Genomic DNA, 19,773 nt, shown 5'->3' with positions numbered 1-19,773 from the left:
AAGCAAACACTTGTATTACTTACAGGGTCTGTCCATCACTGGGAGGTATTCCAAAAAATTTCAGAAGCCACTATTTTGTCAGAAGAGGGAGAGTCCAGTGCTCCCATCAGCCTCAGCATCCACACAGAAGACAAAGCGTTCTATGGACATGACATCCCCTTTTCACTGGAAGTCTCTAACAAAAGAGAAGTGCAAAAAAACCTTTATGTTTGCCTTACCGCAGAGTACATTGATGAGGATGGCAATGGCAGCATCCATTTCTGGCAAGAAAGCTTTGATTTGTCTTTCCATGGGAAAGGAGGTAATTAAACAAACACGTGCATGATATTGTCATCAGCTAAACATGGAGGGGCAGATCCATAAAGGAAGTACGCCGGCGTATCTACTGATACGCTGGCGTACTTTCAAATTTCCCGCGTCAAAACAAGATACGACGGCATCTGGGTTAGATCCGACAGGCGTACGTCTTCGTACACCTTCGGATCTTAGATGCAATTCTTCGGCGTCCGCTGGGTGGCGTTCCCGTCGTATTCCGCGTCGAGTATGCAAATTAGCTATTTCCGACGATCCACGAACGTACGAGCGGCCGTCGCATTCTTTTACGTCGTTTCCGTTCGGCTTTTTTCGGCGTATAGTTAAAGCTGCTATTTGGTGGCGTACGCAATGTTAAGTATGGCCGTCGTTCCCGTGTCGAATTTGAAAATATTTTTTTTTGTTTGCGTAAGTCGTCCGTGAATGGGGCTGGACGTAATTTACGTCCACGTCAAAACAATGACGTCCTTGCGACGTCATTTAGCGCAATGCACGGCGTGAAATTTAGGGACGGCGCATGCGCAGTTCGTTTGGCGCGGGGACGCGCTTCATTTAAATGAAACACGCCCCCTACTCGCCGATTTGAATTACACGCCGTTACGCCGCAAGAGATACACTACGCCGCTGTAACTTACGGCGCAAATTCTTTCTGGATTCAAAGCTTTCAAAAGTAAGTTACAGCGGCGTAGCGTATCTCACATACGCTGCGCCCATGCAATTGTATGTGAATCTGCCCCGGACTGTTTAGTACAGTAAAATAATATAATCCTGACACATGCAAATACTACAGGTAAAATAAGTGTAGAACACTTCAAGATTTTTCTAGGTAAATATATTTCTAAAGGTGCTATTGACATGACATTTTCAACATGTGTCAGTAACAACCCATGCAATCCATACATACAAAGAAACCAAAACAAATAAATTCAGAAATTAAGTTATGTGCAATAAAATGTAATGACAAAGGGAAAAAGTATTGAACACTGAATGGGAGGTGCAAAAAAGCATTGAAAGCCAAGACACCAGCTGAAATGTATTAGTAATTAGAAAGCCATCCTGCCCCTTGTCAGTGCAAACTAATATCAGCTGGTTCACTCTCAACTGATGGCCTACAAAAAGGTGTCTCATTACCAAGCAGTCCCACAAGAAACATCTCATGATGGGTAAAAGCATAGGGCCAGATTCACAGAAGAGATACGACGGCGTATCTCCTGATACGCCGTCGTATCTCTGAGTGTATCTATGCGACTGATTCATAGAATCAGTTCCGCATAGATAGCCCTAAGATCCGACAGGTGTAATTGACTCACACCGTCGGATCTTAGGATGCAATACTTCGGCCGCCGCTGGCTGGAGTTTGCGTCGTTTTCCCACGTCGGGTATGCAAATGAGCTTTTACGGCGATCCACAAAGGTTTTCGCGTTTGTTATGTCGTCGCTAGTCGTTTTTTCCCGTTAACATGCTTTAACATGGCTAAACTTTAGACGAGCCATGTTAAAGTATGGCCGTCGTTCCTGGATCGAATTTCATTTTCAGACGTCCGGGAATACGAAAGTACGTTACGCACGTCGCCGTTCAAAAAAATGACATCACTTCGCGCAAAGCATGGCGGGAATTTCAAAACGGAGCATGCGCAGTACGTCCGGCGTGGGAGCGCGCCTAATTTAAATGGTACACGCCCCTTTTGAATTAGGCGGGCTTGCGCCGGACGCCTTTATGTTTCACCGCCGTAAGTTTACAGGCAAGTGCTTGGTGAATCAGGCACTTGCGCTGAAAACTTGCGGCGGTGTAACGTATAGACGATACATTACGCCGCCGCAGTTATATGTGAATCTGGCCCCAAGTTCACTATATGGACCCCTTATATATTTGTACATGTTGATCATATCCCCCCTTAATCTCCTCTTCTCAAGAGTGAATAAATTCAGTTCCTCTAATTCCAAATACCTTATCAGCTGAGCTCCTCCTTGGAGGCATTTGGGGCTATTTGCGGGTGTTGCATTAATAGGCATCTCTAAATTTATTTATCTAGTTAGATTGTTATTATTATTATTATACAGGTTTTTTATAGCGCCAACAGTTTGCGCAGCGCTTTACAACATCAGGGAAGACAGTACAGTTACAATTCAATTCAATACAGGAAGGATCAGAGGGCCCTTAGAGCTTACAGTCTAGAAACTTTGGCCTCAAAGGCTGCAATATGTGCAGGGTGGATGGGGACTCCTGTGGTCTCACACACACTTCAAACATTGGGGATTCTTGTCAGCTGCATGCACTCTCCCTTCTTCCTCCACACCCCACCATTAACTGCTAGAACCACCGGTAGGTATTCAGGGATCTGATGCCTAATAAACGCGGGGCAGGTCCGCTTCAATGTCTGATCAAAAACAGGCCACTCTCACAACAAAGTCCCAACTCTTGTGTCTGCTAACCAATCACCGCCCACATAATCCTCTGTGTTTATGTCAGTCAGTACCCAGTATGTGTGTAGGTGCACGATGGGCACAAACAGGGCATAAGATGGGCACTAGAGAGGCACCCACCGGGTATAAGATTGGCGACAAATAAGCGCAATTGTTGTGAACCAGAATTAACGTGGACACCAAATAGGCGCACCAGTGCTGAACATTACAGTTCATATACAAGGCCAGATCTAGAGGGGGTGCTTGGGTGGGATGCACCCTTCAAATTTCAGTTTTGCCCTCCCCAAAACATTGTGATAAATTGCAAAAAAGGAGGCGGTGAGGTGCAAAAATGTGCTGCTATTGTGTGGCCCTCTGGAAGTATCAGGGGCTGCACTTGAGGTCCTCTATGATTTTCAAGTTGACCACCACTGGTCTAGACAATAACTAGCACTGGCACTGTATGTATTCCACAATGGGCATGTATAGTACATAGAGATCGTCTCCACTCTGTACCATGCCATGGGTCATGAATTGAGATTCCAGGCAGCCACTCCAGTCCGCTGTATTCTACTCTGCTTTCTGAGTTGTTGAAAGCAAGTTATGATCATACAGAAAACATAAAATCTGGAAGGAAGTTATTGGGAAGTTATTGGGAAGTTATTTGGGTAAGAGGGGAAACTTCCTACCCTAAAAGAACCTGCAAACTAAGGACTGAAATCTCGCAGGGATCTTCTCGCGTGAGGTTGGGGGGGGCTGGAAAACCCCATGATTGAGCCATGTTCTGGAACTGCGGCAGAACATACCCCCCCCCCCCCCCCCCGTTAGCCACACCCAGCATTGTGCGCTTAGCATTATTACTGAAGGCTGTTTGTTGGAATGAGAAGGTGTCAAATGATGTGTATGTGTAGGTGGCTGCAGTGGTATGGCTTCCCCTTGTTGCAGGTCCACACAGAGGCCCAACTTGTTTTCTTGTGCATTGCATTCAGAAAATACATATTACGGCCCGGATTCACAAAGCACTTGCGCCGACGTATCTCAAGATACGCCGGGTAAGTGCAAATATGCGCCGTCGTATCTGTGCGTCGGACCCACAAACTAAAATACGCCTAAAAACTGTGCACTTGCGCCGACGTATCTCAAGATACGCCGGGTAAGTGCAAATATGCGCCGTCGTATCTGTGCGTCGGACCCACAAACTAAAATACGCCTAAAAACTGGCTTCAACCCGCCGACGTAACTTGCCTACGCCGGCGTAGCGTAGGCGCACATTTAGGCTAGACGCTCCCATTGTTTAGCCATTCAAATATGCAAATGAGGGAAATACGGCGATTCACGAACGTACGTGCGCCCGACGCAGGCTACGCGATGTGCGCGTAAAGTTAAGCCCCATAAAGCAGGTGTAACCCAGCAGCATACATGCAAAGGTCTGCACCAGGGAACTCAAGCTGGCGTATTTTACGTTGTTTACGTTGGATGTGTGTCTGGCTGGGCGTAGGTTACGTTCATGGCGTACGCAGTGATCCGGCGTATCTTAGGCAGTTGTTCCGACATGGTTGTGAGCATGCACAGAGGGATGCGTCCACGTCCCGGCGCATGCACAATTAGTGATACGTATCTGTCTGGCGTCCGGACCATCATTTGCATGGGGTCACGCCTCATTTGCATGGCTCACGACCACTTCCACCTACGCCGACTTACGCCTTTGAAACCCAGCACAGTTTTGGGAGCAGTGGCTTTGTGAATTCCATGCTTGCCTCTCTGCGCTGCGTCGGCGTAGCGTATTTTATTTGCGCTACGGCGGCGTAATGTGCGCCCGCTCTCTGTGAATCTGGGCCTACGTATTTAAGTATTTGTCATTGAAATGTTATCTTTATAGGGTCATGCTTCTTTCCTCATCTCCTGAAGAAGAATGAATGGTTTATACAACGAATGTTGTGGTTTGGGTACACAATGGACTAAGTAATTTGTATACAATATCACATGATTCGTTTACTAAGAACTTTTTATTAATCAAAAAATATTTTTTTTATATGTTATCAGTTTTTAATATGTGTTATATTTTGGTTCCAATGAAAGTCCAAAATATCTCTGTGTAATTTCACTGCCTATATTTACTTGGGATGATGGTACCACCCCTACTTGTGTGTGGTTTGTCTAAATTCTATGAATAATTATTTTCCATTGATTTACAAATTAAACAAAGTTAAAAGCCAGGTATTTGGATTTTGTGTTTTTTATTAACTATATTTTTCTATCATCAGGCCATATGTTCAAAACTCAGATTTCACGACTACAGTATGCAGTTTCCCCTGTGGAGAGCAACGCGGTGAGGCTCATCGGTCTTGTGAAAGATGTCACCAGAACATACTGCTCAAGCAGGAATGTGATTCTGTACAAACCCCAGATTGCTATCAAGGTAACCCTGAGCAACATACAGAAAGACAATAAAAGTAAAGCCCAATTGTATAAGTAAGCTGAATACATTCACTGTGCACTTAAACAAATGGTGTGTTAAGTCCTATGCCCTGTACACAGGGCATAGGACCGATGGACCGCTTTCATCAGACGAACCGATCGTGTGTGGGCCCCATCGTTTTTTTTCTCATCGGTGAAAAAAAATAGAACCTGTTTTAAAATTTTCTGATGGTTAAAAAAACGATAGAAAAAAACGATCGTCTGTGGGGAAATCCATCGGTCAAAAATCCACGCATGCTCAGAATCAAGTCGAAGCATTGAACTTCATTTTTCTCTGCACGTCGTTGTGTTTTACGTCACTGCGTTGGACACGATCGGATTTTTAACTGATAGTGTGTAGGCAAGACTGATAAAAGTCAGCTTCATCGGATATCTGATGAAAAAATCCATCGGTCCATTTTCATCGGATGAACCGATCGTGTGTACGTGGCATAACCTTTTTTTTTTTCTTTAAAATGCAGTGAAAGCCTCAGTAGAAATATCTGTCTCCTGCCAGCATACTGTAGAGAAAAAGCTTGCTCTGAGTGTAAGGCCTCCTTTACACTTGTGGTTGGGGGAGGTACAAACGCCACATTTTTATCGCCTCTCAACTGCTCCCCCTTAAGCTGCAAAGGAAGCAAGGAAGATATGCATATGCCATGGGTGCTTGCTTTGCGGCTCAGTAAAAATGACCCCTGCTGTCACATTTAGGCTGCATTCACACCTCCGCGACAAGATACGCCACGTACGCGGCGTATTTTGCCGCGAGTGTGTAACTTTTTTTTATTTTTTTTTATTTAACAAAGCCTTCCCATTGCTTTGTATGGCCGAACACCAATGCCGCCTGAAAAAAAGGGTCCGGGACTTTTTTTCAGGCGACAGGCGTACGGCGTCTATGAGATGTGAACCATCTCATAGACAGCAATGGGAATTCTCCCCTCCAGCGGCACGAGCGTCCGGCATCGGGCGTTTTGTCGCGGAGGTGTGAATGGGGTCTTAGTGGTCAGTGCTGCCCTCTGAACGTGACCCATTCAAGTGAATGGGGGTGCCTGCAACTGTGTGTTATGCATGTGGTTGCAGCTCGCTAGTGCAATGTTTGAGGGGTTAAAACAGGTGGTGAGGAGGCGATATAACACCTCCTTACCATTTGACAAATACCTCCTGAAGAACAAACTGAACTTGGATCACTCTTTTGAGGGCAACACAAGTGTAAATAAAGCCTAAGAGCTGTGGCCTCTAAAGAAAACGAATGCCTCGTTTCCACTGAGCGGATCGGTTTCCATTATGAAAGTGTGCCATAAAACCGAACCGTACCGGACCATTCTGGGTCCTGCTTCAGATGTGGGGCCATAGAAAATGGAACGGTTCCATTAGGGCGGAGATGCAATACATTCCACTGATTGGTGGACGTGCTAGGCATTTTTTCTAAATCCTGTATGGTCCCGACAGTCCGATTTGCAGTGGAAATGCTCACGAGAATAGACCGGTCCGTTCTAAACCGTTCCAAATCTACTGACCCGAATCGTTCCGTTCAGTGGAAACAAGGCATAAGTGTAATGCCGCGTACACACGACCCTTATTCATGTCATGCAAAAAAACGAAGTTTTTCTCAACGTGATTTGTCGTGATTCCTCTCAAGCCTGCCTTGCATACACGTTCATGAAAAAAATGCTTGAGCAAAGCGCGGTGATGTACAACACGTACGACAACAGGTACGACAACAGGTACGACAACAGGTACAACCACACGTACAACGGCACTATAAAGGGGAAGTTCCATTCGAATGGCGCCACCCTTTAGGATGCTTTTGCTAATTTCCCCGTCTCATAACTTGCTTCTGAGCATGCACGTTTTTTCCCCCCTCGTTAAAGCGTACACACAACTGTTTTCAACGACGTGAAAAACGATGAGAAAAAATAGAGCAGGTTCTAAAAAAAAAAATCGCCCATTTTTCTCATCGAGAAAAATGCTCTGGAGAATACACACTACCTTTTTCCACGACCAATTAAAAAAATGGCATTTTCTCGTCATGAAAAACGGTCGTGTGTACGCGGCATAAGACTTTGCACACCTTGGCCCGGATTCACGTAGCACTTACGCCAACGTATCTCGAGATACGCCGCGTAAGTGTAAATGTGCGCCGTCGTATCTGTGCGCTGTGCACACAAAGCAAGATACGCCTAAAAATAGGCTTCTTCCGACCGGCGCAACTTGCCTACGCCGGCGTATCTTGGGCGCATATTTACGCTGGAGGCATATGGGAATTTCGATTCCAATATGCAAATGAGGGAAATACGGCGATACACGAACGTAGTTGCGCCCGGCGGATCAGATACGCGGTTTGCGTAAGTCGTACGTCCGGCGTAAAGTTATTTCTCATATAGGAGGCGCAAGTCATGCAAAGGTATGGACCAGGGAACACAGCCGTCAGATTTTACATCGTTTACATAGTACGTGAATAGGGCTGGGCGTAGGTTACGTTCACGTCGTAGGCAGTGATTCAACGTATCTTAGGGAGTATTTTCGACGTGATTCTGAGCATGCGCACTGGGATGCTTCCACGGGACGGCGCATGCGCCGTTCGTTCGGCCCATCATTTGCATGGGGTCACGGTTCATTTAAATGGATCACGCCCACTTCCACCTACTTTGAATTAGGCCGGCTTACGCCGAAGAATTTACGTTACGCTGGCGCAACGTGGGGAGCAGGTGCTTTGTGAATACTCTGCTTGCCTCTCTATGTTACGTTGGCGTAGCGCATATGAGATGCGCTACGCCGGCAGAAATATACGCCGATGTCTGTGAATCCGGGCCCTTTTGTTTTAATGTTCCTGAAATGTATTCCAAAAGAAGCAGATGGGCATTAATTAGGGCAGCCTTTTTCAACCAGGGTGCCTTGAGGTTTCTTCAGGGGTGCCTTAGCAAAATGCTGCTTTTTAGTAACACAAAGCCACAGGTTTTCACTGTGCACCATTACAACCTTCTAGCTGCCAGCATCCTAACGACCAATGGCATCATCAGTTGATATGGAGGATGTCAAGTGTCTGCATAGCATCCTTGTATCCTCCTCTCCTGCCTCGCTCTATCAGCGTTGGGGTCACATGAGGAAGAAGAGAAACATTGGCATACTAGTCAGTACCAGTTTACAAAAGTGTATTTGCTTTAGAAGAATAATTCCCCTCTAACGTTGGGTGTCCTACTTGAAATTAGTTTTTAAATTTTTAGAATGGGGTGCCTCGAGGTTGTCCATAATTTTCAAAGGGTGCCTTGACTGGAAATAGGTTGAAAAACACTGAATTAGGGAAACCCAGGACACTATGCATGCTCAGAGTTCATTCTGTTGCCCAGTCTTCCGATGATACAAATCATCTCAAGAACTTTCGAAATTTTCCACATTTTGTCATGTTAACACCAAAAATTTTAATGTATTTTATTGGCATTTTATGTGATAGACCAACACAAAGTGGCACATAATTGTGAAGTAGAAGTAACATGATATTTATTTGTAAAAAAATATTTAAAACTATGTGAAAAGTGTGGGGGGCATTTGTATTCAACCCCCCCTGAGTCAATACTTTGTAGAACCACATTTCACTGCAATTACAGCTGCCAGTCTTTTTGGGTCTCTATCAGCTTTGCACATCTAGAGAGTGAAGTTTTTTCACAGATACCATTCCCCACTTCCGGGAGACGGGGCAGCGGTGCAGTTTTTAAGAAGTTCAGGCCCCTCTTCCTTCCTCTGCTGCTGGACCAATTAGAAAGCAGACACGCGTCGTGCATGCGCAGTAGCGAACCGGCTGCCAACCCAAAAGGCTTCGCTGTCAGGTTCCCTTACCAGGAATGGCAGCGGCTTCACCCGACAGCCGATTCAAAGATCGGCTGGGTTGCCGACATCGCTGGCTCCCTGGACAGGTAGGTGTCCATATATTAAAAGTCCACGCCGTCGCCGCGACGATGACGTGGCGACGTGGGCGGCCCTGCCAGTTCAATGCTTCCACGCATGCGTCAAAGTCATTCGACGCATGCAAGGGATGGCGGGCGCTCGGACATGTACGGTAGGTCTGTACAGACGACCGAACATGTCCGAGCGGGCAGGATTTCAGCGGGCTGTTTTAAAACAAGTCCAGAAATATTTGCCCGCTGGAAAAAGGCCCGGCGGGCAAATGTATGCTGGAATCCTGTCCGCTCGGGCCTACACACGACCGAACATGTCTGCTGAAACTGGTCCGCGGACCAGTTTCAGCAGACATGTTCGGTCGTGTGTACGGCCCATAAGATTGCACTGTATTTGGCTTCATCCAACTTCCAAGTCCCTGCTAAAGAAAAGCATCACCACAACTTGATGCTGCCACCACCATGTTTCACAGTGGGGATGGTGTGTTCAGGGTGATGTGCAGTGTTAGTTTTCCAGCAGAGACCCTTATTCGCTTCCCAAAATAATTCAAAAAGCTTTGACTGGAGTTAGGCTTTAATGTTTGAAGCAAATATACAGTATTATTACTTTTACAGATGCCAGAAGAAGCACCACTATACAAGCCTATACCAGCCATAATCACAATCTCAAACCCCCTTGAGAAGGAGCTAGAAGACTGCACTGTAACAGTAACTGGAGAAGGCCTTATACACAAAGAAAGATCCTACAAGTGAGTATTTATGGATGTCAATAAAATCTAAATACAGACAAAAATCAAAGTCACTTTCACAATACATACTACAAGAACAAGTCAATCCATCTCATTGTGTAATAATGAGGGGTATATGTACTAAAATTGGAATGTGGTGCAGCTGTGCACAGTAACCTATCAGCTTCTAACTTCAGCTTCTTCAACTAAGCTTTGACATTTAAACCTGAAAGCTGACTGGTTACCATTTACAGATGGCACCACATTCTGTGTGCGCAAGTCTAGTAAATCCCCCCTCAGTGTCATAATCACTGTCAAGATCAGTGGCACAACTATCAACTTGTCCCTGCATGCCAGGGTGCTAGGCGTTATCCTGGACTCTGAACACTAATTTTGGCTCCACATCCAATCACTGCCCAAAGTCTACCTACCCAACCTCTGCAACATCTCTGAAATACGCCCCTTTCTAAACCAATGATGCCACTCTCTAGTCATCTCTTGTCTTGACTACTGCAACTCCCTACTCATTGGCTTACCTTTACATAGGCTATCCCCTCTTCAGTCCATCATGAATGCTGCTGCCAGACTTATCCACATTACCAAACATTCAGCGTCTGCTACTCCTCTCTGTCAATCCCTCCATTGGCTGCCACTCACCCAACAAACTAAATTCAAAATACTAACAACAACTTACAAAGCCATCAACAGCTTGGCCCCCAGCTACATCACTAACCTAGTCTCAAAATACTAACCAAATCTTTTTTTCTATTCCTCCTAAGACCTCCTGCTTTCTAGCTTGCATCACCTCTTCCCATACTCACCTCTAGGACTTCTCCTGACCCTCTCTTATGCTATGGAACTCCCGACCCCAATCTGTTTGACTATCTTCTACTCTCTCCACTTTTTGACGTACCCTGAAAACTTCTCTCTTCAGAGAAGCCTATACTGCCCACACCATCCCCCCAGTTATTACCTTTGTATAACACTTGACCATCCCTCTTAGATTGTAAGTTCTAATGAGTAGGGCCTTCTGATCCCTCCGGTATTAAATTGAATTTGCCCCTGTACAAATCAATAGTAAGACCTCATCTGGAATATGCAGTTCAGTTTTGGGCCCCAGTTCTCAAAAAGGATATCGGAGAACTGGAGAAAGTGCAGAGAAGAGCAACCAAACTGATAAGAGGCATGGAGGAGCTCAGCTATGAGGAAAGATTAGAAGAACTAAATGCATTCACTCTTTAGAAGAGGAGAATAAGGGGGGATATGATCAACATGTACAAATATATAAGGGGTCTATTTACGGTCAACACTGAGGACAAGGGGGCACGCTTTACGTCTAGAGGAAAAGAGATTTCATCTCCATATACGGAAAGGTTTCTTCACAGTAAGAGCTGTGAAAATGTGGAAAAGACTGCCCGAGGGCCCCATGCCACTAGGGGGTCCCATCAGGGTTGCCAGGCTCAGTAAAACCAGGGACAGTATGTAAAAATCTATGTTTTTTTTACATCTGTCCCTGATATATCCGAAACTGACATTCTTTTGATGTGAAAATCCAGAGATTTTAGCTGCCCTGCCTCTGCACTGCCTCCTGGCGTGGTGACCATCTGTAAGGCCGGGGGCCCCATGAGTTGTCAGTCCGCCCCTGCTACTAAGTGTAGTGTCTGACCAGTATTGGACTCCAATATATGTTGAATAGTATATTTTTGACTGGTGCAATTGTGCTCCTTTGCACCAACATCTACATATATGCTACAGATAAATGAAGTAACTCTTGGTTATGAATGAATGAATGAATGAATACTTATATAGCGCAACACATGCAAACTTAATCGCCTCTGGGCGCTTGTTATTGTCTGGTAATCTATTCCTTGCATGACACTCAAGGCCACCTGCCTAGGCTTAAAGCTATAGTGCTGTCTATGATCCAATCATTTTCATATACCGACCAGTGCGGGTAGATATGAGGCATGTCGCGCATTTGAAGGTTTCTGCTAATTTCAATTCCCTTTTCTTTGATGTGACAATAAGTCCTGAGGAAGCGACAAGCGAAACGTAGACCAATGTTGTCCTATATGTATTAATAGGGAATTGTTATTTATTGTATGACCCCAATGGAGAGTCAAAATCTGTATGTTTTTAATGTGATTTTTTGTAAAAAATAATAATAATATCTATTAAAATTTTTTTTTTTTTTTTTTTGTTAATTCCTTTCTGGTACCTTTAAAGTCCGCCCACAAAAGTCCTAAGTTTTTAATTTATAATTTATTTGGATGTGCTACCCCCTTGGCCCTTTATTTTCTCTATATATAATCTACCAGCATTTTTTTGAAGTGTGGGAAGAAATATGAAATCTCAAGGCAGGTAGAGTTGTGACTGGGACAGTGGCGGCTGGTGCTCAAATTTTTTGGGGGGGCGCAAACGAAAAAAAAAAAAAATCAATTGCAGCCTCACTCGGCCTATCAATTATCACCACTGTGCCATCAAACGCAGCCACTGTGCCATCAAAACGCAACCACTGTGCCATCAAAACGCAACCACTGTGCCATGCCATCAAACACAGCCACTATGCCATCATTTGTCACCACTTTGCCATGCCATCAATTGTCACCACTTTGCCATGCCATCAATTGTCACCACTTTGCCATCAATTGTCACCACTGTGCCATCAATTGTCACCACTGTGCCATGCCATCAATTGTTACCACTGTGCCATCAATTGTCACCACTGTGCCTTGAATTGTCACCACTGTGCCATGCCATCAATTGTTACCACTGTGCCATCAATTGTCACCACTGTGCCATCAATTGTCACCACTGTGCCATGCCATCAATTGTTACCACTGTGCCATCAATTGTCACCACTGTGCCATGCCATCAATTGTTACCACTGTGCCATGCCATCAATTGTTACCACTGTGCCATCAATTGTCACCACTGTGCCATGCCATCAATTGTTACCACTGTGCCATCAATTGTCACCACTGTGCCATGCCATCAATTGTTACCACTGTGCCATCAATTGTCACCACTGTGCCATGCCATCAACTGTTACCTCTGTGCCATCAATTGTCACCACTGTGCCACCAATTGTCACCACTGTGCCCATCAAATGTCACCACTGTGCCCATCAATTGTCACTGTCCAGACATCCATCCACCTCAGAGCTTTATATTATAACCTGCTGGGACTTGTAGTTCTCCATCATCTCCTGGGGCTCAGGTGCATGCAATCCACCATATTTGTTCAGTTTTTCTCACTGCTGGGACTTGTAGTCCCATAGAGGGTGGATTGCATGCACCTGAGCCCCAGGAGATGGTGGAGAACTACAAGTCCCAGCAGTCTAAATACAATAACAGGCTCCAAGGTGGATGGGTGGGGATCAGGCAGTGCACTGCTGTCCGCTGATGACCTAATGGGGCGATAAATCAAATCCAATTTGAACTGAATTCTGTGGCTTGGCTGGCTTACCTTAGCAGCGCCAGCTTCACTCCGCTCGGGCAGTGTGAACTTCAGAGAAAGTGCCGCGTGACGTCATTTCCGATTTTCGTCTGTAAGACGAATAGCCGGAAGTCACAGTAGTAATGCTCCCGGCGCTCAGAGAGGCACGGGAAGCATATCAGCGCTTTTCAATGCGCCCATATTCAAGCTAAAAGCCCGCAAATGAAGCGCCATGTCTAGATTGTAGTGACACGGCGCTTCATAGGGAAATGGTGGCCGGCGCTCAATCCCAACCCATTAAAGAATTTTTTTTTTTTTTAAGTTTCTTTCTTAAAGGGGCCAAAAAAAAATATATATATATATATATATTTATTTTTTTGCCTACAGGAGGGGGGGCGGCGCCCGGGCGCCCCCTATGGGCGGGCCGCCACTGGACTGGGACTCAAACTGATGACCCAAGGGCTGCAAGGCAGAAGTGCTAACCACTAGACACTGTGCTGCCGCAGTTACAGTACATATAAATACATTATTTTTAATGACTAGTACTGCATTAAATAGTGTTTTCTTCATATATGACCAGAATTCAGATTAAAACACGGCAAGCCTTGAGCTAAATTTATCGTTAATCTTCATTACAGATGTGATAACATTGAACCAGGAAGTGAAAGAGATTGCCGCATCAGTTTTTCTCCAACCCAAACGGGCTTTCTGAAATTTCGCATGAAATTCGACTGCAGGCAGTTCAGAGATGTGACACGCTGCCAGGGTGTCGAGGTCCAGCCATTAAGATTATTCTTAAAAGGAAATGTAATTGATTTGAAAAACCAAAAGGAAAATATTGTACAAACATCCAGGACTAAGCTACAGGCCAGAAACAAAGAGTAATCCAAATGGCCAACAATGTGATTCATAATGAACTGTTGGATTATAATGCCATATGAAAATAAAGTCAATCCAAAACTTCTTGAGGGAAGGAGTGGGGGCTTGAATCTCTTAAAGGGGTTGTAAAGGTACAATTTTTTTTTTCCTAAATAGCTTTCTTTTACCTTAGTGCAGTCCTCCTTCACTTACCTCATCCTTCCATTTTGCTTTTAACCACTTGCTTACTGGGCACATATACCCCCTTCCTGCCCAGGTGAAATTTCAGCTTCCGGCACTGCGTCGCTTTAACGGACAATTGCGCGGTCGTGCGACGTGGCTCCAAAACAAAATTTACGTCCTTTTTTTCCCACAAATAGAGCTTTCTTTTGGTGGTATTTGATCACCTCTGCGGTTTTTATTTTTTGCGCTATAAACAAAAAAAGAGCAACAATTTTGAAAAAAAAAAAAAGAATATTTTTTACTTGTTGCTATAATAAATAAATATAATAAAGCCCAATTTTTTTTAATTAAAAAAAAAAAAAAAATCGCAATAAGCGACTGGTTTGCACAAAAGTTATAGCGCCTACAAAATAGGGGACAGAATTATTATTTTTTATTATTTTTTTTTTACTAGCAATGGCGGCGATCTGCGATTTTTGTCAGGACTGCGACATTATGGCGGACACATCGGACACTTTTGACACATTTTTGGCACCATTCACATTTATACAGCGAACAGTGCTATAAATATGCACTAATTACTGTATAAATGTGACTGGCATTGAAGGGGTTAACACTAGGAGGTGAGGGAGGGATTAAATGTGTACCCTGCATAGTGTTCTAACTGTGTGTGGCGGGGGACCGACTGGGGGAGGTGACCGATCTGTGTCCCTATGTACAAGGGACACATATCGGTCTCCTCTCTCCCTGACAGGACATGGATCTGTGTGTTTACACACGCAGATCCATGCCCTTGTCTCTGTAACTGCTGATTGCGGGTGCCCAGTGGACATCGCGGCCGCCAGGCACGCGCATCGGCATCTCAGTGATGCGGCGGGCACATGCTCGCGCGCCCACCAGTGGCCAGGAGGAGCGGAGGCCGTAAAAAGACGGCGACTCAGAGAATTAGAGCCACCCTGCGGCCGTAGAAAGTCGTACGGCCGTCGGGAAGTGGTTAAATGTCCTTATTTCATCTGAGAAATCCTCACTTCCTGTTCTTCTGTCTGTAACTCCACACAGTAATGCAAGGCTTTCTCCCTGGTGTGGAGTGTCGTGCTCGCCCCCTCCCTTGGACTAAAGGAGAGTCAGGACACTCTCTATGTTGCAGATAGAGAAAGGAGCTGTGCGTTAGTGGGCGTCCTGACTCTCCTGTAGTCCAAGGGAGGGGGCAAGCATGACACTCCACACCAGGGAGAAAGCCTCACATTACTGTGTGGAGTTACAGATAGAAGAACAGGAAGTGAGGATTTCTCAGAAGAAATAAGGACATTTAAAAGCAAAATGGAAGGATGAGGTAAGTGAATGAGGACTGATCTAAGGTAAAGGAAGCTATTTAGGGGGGGGGGGGGGAATTGTGCCTTTACAACCCCTTTGTTTTTTTTGTCAAATTTCCCCCTACTTCCTGCCCTAGTGGGACCAGTCTTCAAGACAGGAAGTAAGGGAAATTTTGAAAAATTAGAATATGCAACAAAAATCTGAAACATTCTGAACCTTCTATTATAAATGCAGGAGATACCTCCCTTTACTTCATGTCCATTGTGGCACTAGTCACCAGGATGTGAAGGTAAGTGAAATCTCCCCAGTGGGGACAGCAATAAAGGAGAACCTGACAGAGGTTCTAACTCTACCCTATGCTAAGAGATTCACATTGATCAACAGTGTGGCATGTAAGGGGACGAGGAGTGGATTAAGCGGAAGTTCCACTTTTGAGTGGAATTCTGCTTTAAGCCTGGTACACACCACTAGTTCAATCCGATGGGTTGAATGAACAAAAACAGACAGCTCTGGTCGGAGTAGCTGTACTAACGATCCAACGTTAGTACAGCGATCTCCCCTGCTGTGCTATTATGCTCTGACAAGGCCACCCACCAGAACACTGGTGCCATTGGCGGAGAGCACTGATCAGGAGCCGGTCGGCTGATAGTTTTCCAACTCGTCCAACAGAAGCGGCTTCTGTCAGACCGCCTGCCATACACACGGGCAGAATGCCGGACAGTTTTTATTGAACCGGCTGATGACGCCCGACATTTTGGGGTTTAAGGATGCGTACAGGACCCCCGTGGGGAAATTAACCCTTTTTTTTCTGATGATGATATTCCTTCTTTTAACAAGTACACCTTAATTCTAACCATATGGCCCTTTTTATATACGAATAGGCTTTAGGTTTATGATGTGGTATTTTAATAAAGTCTCTGTCTTTAAATTGAGTTTTTCTTGTCTTCTCTAATGTGTCAACTTCTCTTAATCCTTTTATTGCTGGATTTCTATTTCCATTCAGGAAGGCCCGATAGGAGTGGTGCAAACGAGTTTACTCATTAGTTTTGAGAGGATGTTGTGTTACCTACCCATTGTACCAGTCACTATTTTTTTCTTTAACCACTTCCCGCCCGGCCTATGGCCGATTTACGTCCCGGAAGTGGTTTTGAAATCCTGACTGGACGTCCATGGACGTCCTGCAGGATTTCATGCCGGGGGCGTGCAGCGCGGCGATCGGTGATGCGGGGTGTCAGTCTGACACCCGGCATCTCCGATCTCGGTAAAGAGCCTCCGGCGGAGGCCCTTTACCACGTGATCAGCTGTGTCCAACCACGGCTGATCACGATGTAAACAGGAAGAGCCGTTGATGGCTCTTCCTCACTCGCGTCTGACAGACGCGAGTAGAGGAGAGCCGATCAGCGGCTCTCCTGACAGGGGGGGGTTCGCGCTGATTGTTTATCAGCGCAGCCCCCCCTCGGATCACCACACTGGACCACCAGGGAAGCCCACCCTGGACCACCAGGGAAGGGCAAATAAAAAAAAAAAGTCTTGAAAAAAAAAAAAAGCTTAACAAAAAAATAAAAAGATGCCAATCAGTGCCCACAAATGGGCACTGACTGGCAACATGGGTAGATCAGTGCTGCCCCACAGTGTCCATCAGTGCCACCCCACAGTGTCCATCAGTGCCACCCCACAGTGCCCATCCGTGCCCAGTGCCCACCTATCAGTGCCCATCTGTGCCACCCATAAGTATCCATCAGTGCCGCCCATGAGTGCCCATCTGTGCCGCCTATGAGTGCCCAGTGCCGCCCATGAGTGCCCATCAGTGCTGCCCATGAGTGCCCATCAGTGCCGCCTATGTGTGCCCATCAGTGCCGCATACCAGCGCCGCCAATCAGTGCCACCTCATCTGTGCCCGTCAGTACTACCTCATCAGTGCCGCCATCTCAGTGCCCGTAATTGAAAGAGAAAACTTACTTATTTACAAAAAAAATTACAGAAAAAAAAAAAACGTAATTTTTTTCCAAATTTTCAGGTCTTTTTTTAGTTGTTGCGCAAAAAAAAAAAATTGCAGAGGTGATCAAATACCACCAAAAGAAAGCTCTATTTGTGGGGAAAAAAGGACATCAATTTTGTTTGGGAGCCACATTGCACGACCACGCAATTGCCATTCAAAGTGCGACAGTGCTGAAAGCTGAAAATTGGCTTGGGCGGGAAGGTGCGTAAGTGCCTGGTATGGAAGTGGTTAAAGCACAGGTGTCAAACACAAGGCCCTCCAGGGCATTTCATGTGGCCCTCGCACCTCTCCTGCAGCTGCAGGAGAGCTCCAGCCCTTCTCTGGTCCTCCTCCAGACCTTGTACTTTTTTTCTTCCAAGCAATGCATCCAGCTTCTTCCCAGCAGCAGCATAAGGAAAGGGGGGTGCACTGTGATGTAAGGGAGAGGGGGGGGGGACTCAAATTCTGGTTGTGGTTTGGCTCGACATCTAATGTAAGGGGAGGGGATGCGCTGGACATCTAATCTTACAGATACAACTGGCCCTTTTGAGAACAATCATAATGCTGATGTGGCCCACAATGAAATTGAGTTGGACACCCCTGCTTTAAAGTATTACTAAACCTAGGACCCTGCATTCACTATATTTGATCTCCCACAGTACATGGAAATATTTTAGTAAATATAAACTGCCAAATACCTTTTCTCATCAGCAGTATGTAGCAGTCTAGTGACCTCTATCAATGTCTGGTTAAAGCTTGTAGGAGGAGTTTTCATATACTGCACTGGCTGTCCTATAAGGATGCAGGACCCCCGACCCTCTGTCTGGACAGTGTTGATTGACCCTGTCTTTTTTTTCAAAGACACTCTCTAGCAACACACACCAAACTGAGCATGTGCAGCGTGCCTCTACTAACTCTGTCCTATCCGGACATGTTTTGGAGACAATGCAAAAAGGGTAGAATCTGTGTATACAGGATCAAACAGCCTTTCTTACACAATGCAGACGAATAAACCCCTTAGGTTCCACAGTGAGTATAACAAGCATGCTTTTTTTGCATATACAGACTGTGTTTTTACTGTTGTGGATTTAGTAACACTTTAATGCCCCTTTCACACTGGGCAGGGGTGGTAAAGCGTCGCCATTTTTAGCGGCACTTTACCGTTAATTTTGTGGCGCTATTTAGCCGCTAGCGGGGTGGTTTTACCCCCCCCCCCCCCGCCAGTGGCCGAGAAAGGGTTAGCGGCCGAGAAAGGGTTAAAACCCACCCCAAAGCGCCTCTGCAGAGGCGCTTTGCCGGCGATCTAGCCGCGGTGGCCCCATTGATTTCAATGGGCAGGAGCGGTATACACACCGCTCCAAAGATGCTGCTAGCAGGACTTTTTTTACCGTCCTGCTAGCGCATCGCTCCAGTGTGAAAGCCCTCTGGATTTTCACACTGGAAAGACAGCAGCGGCTGTTTCAGGTCGGTTTGCAGGCGCTATTTTTAGCGTTATAGCGCCTGCAAACCGACCCAGTGTAAAAAGGAGTCTAAGTGAAGTGCTAATTTACCCATACTGGGTACAGTAGGTGTGCTTTAGAGGCAGTACTGCAGCACTTACCTCTCCTTCACCACCCTGATCAACTGCCTGAGAGTTCTGTATATGTTTTTACTTAGTTGAATCAAACTAATTGCAGGATGATGGGCGTTTCATGCATTTTCCCCCTATATCTAAAATACTGGTTGAGGAGGATAGCTGGATGGCTGGTAAGCACACCGCTGGATGGCTGGTAAACGGCATCAGCCCTTCTAAACATTTAAAGCTAAAAGTTCTCCAAACAGCAGGAACCATATGGCCCTACATTATGTACAAAGCCTTCCCTTGTGCACCAGCCTGAACTTGGGTTAACTTAGTTACCGGTAGTGTTGCTCACGAATATTCGCATTGCGAATATTCGTTACGAATATGGCATATTCGAATATTCGCGAATAACTCGAATTTCGTGGCCAAAATTCGCTATTCCGAATATTCGTATTTTTTCAAATTTATTTTTAAAACAGATCACATCCTAGTGATCTCCATCGACGTCTAAAAGCATTGCTGGTATGATTAGAGACCCTGGGCCGAGTAGCTAAGCTGAGGCGATCCTTTTATGTTGACGAATATTCGCAATCGCGAATATTCGTATTACAAATATTCGCGAATACTTTCTCCGCCCTTCTTTTGCATC

General features: G+C 45.6%; 1 protein-coding gene across 1 annotated transcript in view; it reads left to right on the top strand.

Annotated features, from left to right (window-relative positions):
• Positions 1 to 14,193, top strand: part of LOC120918603 (protein 4.2-like) — a 52,470-nt gene extending 38,277 nt beyond the window's left edge. Inside the window, exons 14-17 of the mRNA XM_040330275.1 lie at positions 26 to 301; positions 4,979 to 5,133; positions 9,680 to 9,813; positions 13,869 to 14,193. Of these exons, the coding sequence (XP_040186209.1) occupies positions 26 to 301; positions 4,979 to 5,133; positions 9,680 to 9,813; positions 13,869 to 14,115 (812 nt within the window). The 3' untranslated portion in view covers positions 14,116 to 14,193. The remainder of the gene's footprint in view (positions 1 to 25; positions 302 to 4,978; positions 5,134 to 9,679; positions 9,814 to 13,868) is intronic.
• The last annotated feature ends 5,580 nt before the right edge of the window (positions 14,194 to 19,773 follow it).

Source organism: Rana temporaria, chromosome 12 (assembly GCF_905171775.1).
Source record: "Rana temporaria chromosome 12, aRanTem1.1, whole genome shotgun sequence".
Lineage (NCBI taxonomy): Eukaryota > Metazoa > Chordata > Amphibia > Anura > Ranidae > Rana > Rana temporaria.
This window is presented reverse-complemented; position numbering and strand designations above follow the sequence as displayed.